This window comes from Branchiostoma floridae, chromosome 7, assembly GCF_000003815.2.
Source record: "Branchiostoma floridae strain S238N-H82 chromosome 7, Bfl_VNyyK, whole genome shotgun sequence".
Classification (NCBI taxonomy): Eukaryota; Metazoa; Chordata; class Leptocardii; order Amphioxiformes; family Branchiostomatidae; genus Branchiostoma; species Branchiostoma floridae.
Window position 1 is genome coordinate 15,217,323 of NC_049985.1, and position 5,679 is coordinate 15,223,001.

At 44.1% G+C, this 5,679-nt stretch overlaps 1 protein-coding gene across 1 annotated transcript; it reads left to right on the top strand.

The window, feature by feature from the left end:
• Nucleotides 1-1,273: 1,273 nt before the first annotated feature.
• On the top strand, nucleotides 1,274-3,816 carry LOC118419738 (tripartite motif-containing protein 2-like). The gene has a single exon (XM_035826280.1). The coding sequence runs from the start codon at nucleotides 1,355-1,357 to the stop codon at nucleotides 3,530-3,532; it is 2,178 nt and encodes a 725-aa protein (XP_035682173.1). The 5' UTR covers nucleotides 1,274-1,354; the 3' UTR covers nucleotides 3,533-3,816.
• The last annotated feature ends 1,863 nt before the right edge of the window (nucleotides 3,817-5,679 follow it).

Genomic DNA, 5,679 nt, shown 5'->3' on the forward strand with positions numbered 1-5,679 from the left:
CACACACACAAACACACACGCACACAGAGATACACACACAGACATACACACACACACACATAGACACACACACACAGATACACACACACAGACACACACACACAGACACACACACACACAGATACACACACACACACACACAGATACACACACAGACATACACACACACACACATAGACACACACACACAGATACACACACACACACACAGATACACACACACAGATACACACACACACAGATACACACACAGACACACACATACACACACACAGATACACACAAACAACTGTTTTATGCTTGTGCCGTAGAGACGTTCGAATAGCGTAAGTGTCACCTGATGACGACATATCACTTACTGTTTTCTATTTGCAAAATGACGTCATTCTCAGTGCATGAACTGGGGACAAGCCCAGTTTCATTTCGATGTTTGTCTGGAAACAAAACAAGATTGGCAATTCAGGACAAAATTGCCATGGTGACGACTTTCATTGCTCTCCTAAGTTATTCTTATTGTTAATTATGTTGTAATGAGTGGAATTAGTACCTTATATTTACATTCACTATGACATGAGTATGAACGTCTTGCATTGGATTATATCATGTATCAATAGGCTAGCATATGATAGCAATGGCTGGCTTAACGACCTACCACACATGACCTTGCATTTGTTGAATTTATTTTACATTAGACACAGAATATTTCTCTCTGTGACTCTGAATATGATTACCATTTGCCATCATTCAAGATTATAACCTTGACATTAAGTATTTCCTGTCTACCTGTGGTGTATGGCTTGAACAAGTCAGAACTCACAGTTCATGGATGATAGACATTTTGACAAAGCATGGAGTTGCGACTATGGAAATTGAATGGATCCAGAGGACATCGAATGTGCTTACATCTGGCAGCACAAATGAGCCTGCCGTGATTCGGACCAACAAAATTAGCAACCATGCTCTCTGACCGAGCCGTCCCCCTGATCCCAGCTTTCTAGGACATGGCCCAAATTCCGTTTAACATACCTCGAGGCTTCCATGCCAAACATGCCTGTACAATTTCTAGAATTTTTCCAGACTGAACACAATGATATACCATTTGGCTTTCCCCTGAGGCGTCGCCAAAAACGCGAACCAGCTCTCCTGCAAAAAATACAAACCGTCACTCAAGCAGTCTGCGAACGAGGCTAGTATTTGCTGTAGTCACCTGATGTGAGTCACCCCACCGAAACCAACTTCTGAGAAGAAGCGGGACAGAAACTCAACAGTCTCCCTAAGAGCTAGACGTGTCGACAATATTCGGTACATGCGGCCAGTGTGAAGTTCTAGACGTCAAGATATATGGCACTGCAAGATGGCGAGAAACATGCCAGACGACTTCGACGAGCAGTTCCTGGCCTGTCCGGTCTGCATGCTGCACTTCCGGGACCCCAAAATTCTGCCATGTTTGCATACATTTTGTAGGGAGTGTCTGCAAGAATGGGCCACCAAACAACAGCCGCTGGAGTGTCCAACCTGCCGCACACAGGTCAGTCTACCAGACCAAGGTGTGGACGGACTCAGGACCAACTTCTACGTCAACAACCTGCTGGACTTCGCGGCGGCCAAGAAAGGTGTGGAGCCAGGTGTGCCATGCCAGGTGTGTGACGGGAATGTGGAGGGTTCAAAGTCTTGGTGTGCGGATTGCGCTAAATTAATGTGCGATTCGTGTACATTGCTACACCGTAGATTTCCACTTTTCGAAAACCACGAAGTCGCCACTGAAGTAACACTGAAGGCAGAGGAGGGTAGGAGCAAATTTCATCGCAAACGACACTGCGAAAAACACAAGAACCAAGAACTGGTCTTCTACTGTGAGAGCTGTAACGCTTTGGTTTGTACGGCATGTACCGTGGTCGACCATCGGCCGGGCAAAGATCACAATCCGGTAGAAATCGCCACGGTCGCTCAGAAGAAAAAAGAATCCCTTCAAGCACTGCTGCAAGACATAGACCCACGTCTGAAACACGTCCATGCATCAGTTAAGGAAATTGAAAGGAAGATGGCAAACTTGGTCCCCTCGAAAGAAGCTGCCACAGAACAGACCAAGACGTATTTCCGCCAACTTGCCTACATTCTGCAAAACCGTGAAAAGGAGATTTTGAGTCAGATTGATGAACAATGCCGAGCCGATGGCAAAACGCTGCAGACAAAGAAGGAAGAGATAGAGTTTGAGTTGGCCGGACTGACGAGCGCACAGACGTTTTGTCAACAAGCTGTAGAACACGGAAGTGACGTGCACATTCTGGAGCTGGGAAACCAAGTCCAAACAAGGGTAGAAACTCTGCTGGCAAAACAACTGGACCTGGAGTCCGACTGGAGCGAGTTTCAGTTCGTCGAGAACAGGGATGTGAAAGACTTTGAGAAAGAAGTTCGAGACTTTGGTGGCGTAAAAACTAAAATCGACGCTTCGAAGTGCGAAGTAGTTCTGAAACAAGCAGTCCAGGGATTTGAGTGCGTTGCTGAGCTGACGACAATAAACAAAGAAGGTCGTCCTTGCGTTACGAACAGTAAAGCTGTCACATCCAACATGAAGGACCCCTCAGGGACCGATGTCCCGATACAGCTACAGATGAAGAGTTGGGGCGAGTGGGAAATTTTGTACGTACCCAAGGTCACGGAAAACCACAGGTTAGAGGTCAAGGTCAACTCAGAACAAGTGCCAGGAAGTCCGTTTGAGATTGAAGTGAAAGGGAACCCCGTGTTGACTACTGGACGAAAGGGCAGTGGCGTGGGGGAACTGGACGCGCCGCTAGGTGTTGCCTTTGATAGTGACGGTAACATTGCAGTGGTGGAACGTGGAAACAAGAGGATCCAGATATTCAATAAAGACACAGGCCAGTCTTTGCGCAGCTTCCCTATTGACGGTGAGAAGGCATACGATCTTGTTGTGGACTCAAATGGAATGTTTCTAGTGACATCATGGGGTGAAAATTTCGGCTTAAGACGTTACTCGAAGGAAGGCAAACTTTTAGACACATTTAAACCTGACTGTATGGACGATCCACATGGCCTGACAGTTCTGAAGGACGGCCGCATGGTGGTTGTGAACCGTCCTGAGCAGACCTCGTGTCTCCTCCTTCTGCAGTCTGACGGCAGCCTCATCCGGGAGATCGGCAAGGGGCAGTTACAAAACCCAGTGTTCGTATCCGTAGACGAGTCACGTGATGTAATCTTTGTCACAGACAAAAGCGCTCACAAAGTATTCGCGTTTGACCTTGACGGAAACTTGAAATTTGACTTTGGCAGGCAAGGTGACATCGATGGCGAATTTCAAAACCCAGAAGGTGTTACAGTAGACAGGGCAGGTAATATCATTGTCAGTAACGCAGGAGACGGTCGTGTGCAAGTTTTTGGGCTAGACGGGACTTTCAAACGGAAACTAGGAACAGTTGAAGGGGGCTATGCCAGCAGTGTCGTTCTTACTCCTGACGGTTACGTGGCGGTGGCATGTTTTCATGGACATTGTATAGAACTGTACAGGTACAAGTGATCCGGCTTTTACTAGAAGGCTTCACTTAAAGCTTTGTTTTGAAATTTCCACTTCTTGAAATTTGAATGGAAGAACATGTTGTCGCTTCCGTTTGACTTACAGTAAATCTCCTTAATGTTTAGTCAGATAACATTAGTATTAAGAGCAGTTAGTAATCAAATAGCTGTAGACTTATTGCATGCATTTCCGCTAAACTTTTAGAATATATATATTGTCTTGTGTGATAGCAGAGTTGCGATTGCTACATAGCCGGAGCTTTTGTCGGAAACATTACAGTAAAAAGAAATTGTAACGTTACACACATTTACATGTGAGTAGATGTTTACTAATACGTTCTATTACCAATATCATACGCCTCGTTTCATAAATGTTGGCCTTCGTCCAGGCAATGCAGTTAGTTGTGTTGTTTTTATACTATAATAAATATTATCACATTGTATATACATCTCGTCAATTTCATTTACATAATACCCTGTGTCAAGTTTATAAATGTTGTTTTTCGCGTGTTTCTTTCGAAAACGTCACCACTTTGAATTGCGTTACATGTTATCTGAATTAAATGTCTGCGCAACGGTCCAAAACATGATGTCAAAACGTAATCTACGTAACGTAAAATGAATAAACTTCTATCGTATAGCATATCTTTAATTTCTTTATCTAAACTATAATCTCAACTGAGTAATTGAAAACCGACTAGCACTCACACACCCTCAAATAATGTGGCATACTCTTTTACATGCGCTCATCCCACGATCCAACGGTATCTGTACGAGCAAGTTCTAAAATATTATTATCATTTTTGGCAATAGAAACGAGGCAAATATAAGATATAAAACCTTCAAATCCATGACAATATCTAAGTTGATTCAGGGAAAAAATATGGTCTTATAAACCCGTCCTTTATAGATGAGGCGTTCACGACGAGACTCAAGAAGATGGTTATATGGGAAGCCTTTCCCCTGCAATTTCACCTGCTTGTAAGCTATGTGTGAGCGTTAAATTGTTAACACTACTCTACTTCCAACGTCGAACTACCACCAGAAACACACAAACCGCTGATGCGAAATGGTGTTCAGTGTATCGTTGTTATTTTTTCTGTTCACGCTTTCCAACCCCCATATCGCCTTGGTACAGTCCGACCCACCTGTTGGCACCTCGCCAATTCCTGAATGAAACATTGATCAACAACAAAGAGGCAAGGGGCGGACCAATAGAGCTTTGTAAGGGGGTGTTGTATATCATTGCAATTGTGATATCTGTTTCAATGTAGTTTCATGTAAACTATGTTCTTCAAACCTAACATTGATATTGATAATGATAAACGTGCCAACTGCTCATGCCTCCACGAAAGGTTTATAGTTCGGGCACAGTCTGCCTGATGGATCAAGGTCGCTCAAAACGATGTCGTCACTGGAAATCACCTAGCAACGGGTTTGCTTAGCCTCCCTCGCAGACTTTCGGGGTGGTAGCGTTCTTTTGGGGGGGGGGGGGTGGGCTGGTTTGTGATTCCCAACATGAGCTAGGGTTCTCTACGCCGGAGAGGGAGTTGACATTTTTTTTTAAACTGTGGCAATGAAAACATATTGCCATGGCGACGGTAGTTTGTTTGACATGGTTTGGGTGTATGTTGTTTGTATTTCTTTTTTATTAGTGAAATTTGATTGCATCGCTATGCAAAAGGCAGATGTCTATGGTGGTGTTATTTTGTACATTCATGTCCTGATGCGTATTACATTGGAAACGTTACATATCTACCGGAATGTTATTTCTTAACTGCAGCTTCGGGGCGGAAAGGAGCTCGCCAGGGACGACAGATGATGATGATGATGATGATGATTAGATGATTGCCTTCTGCCATAAAACGGAATCTCGAAGTCAAAGACCTATCGCCAGACAAGTTTCTCCGATGGTGTGTACTGTCCAATTATGTAGTGACTGCAATGGCACATTTTCTTGTTGTCGCCAGTTAATTAGAAAGTTGTGGTCTTCTGATGTTAAACCCCATACTACCCAAAACAAGGAAATACTAGTATTTTATGTATTCTCAACACGTTTACGTCGTCCTGTTGACAGCTTGTATGTGTACGGGTGGCAACTGACAACGCTAATATGGGTCCAAATGAAGCCACAGAAAGAAGTTTAACAGC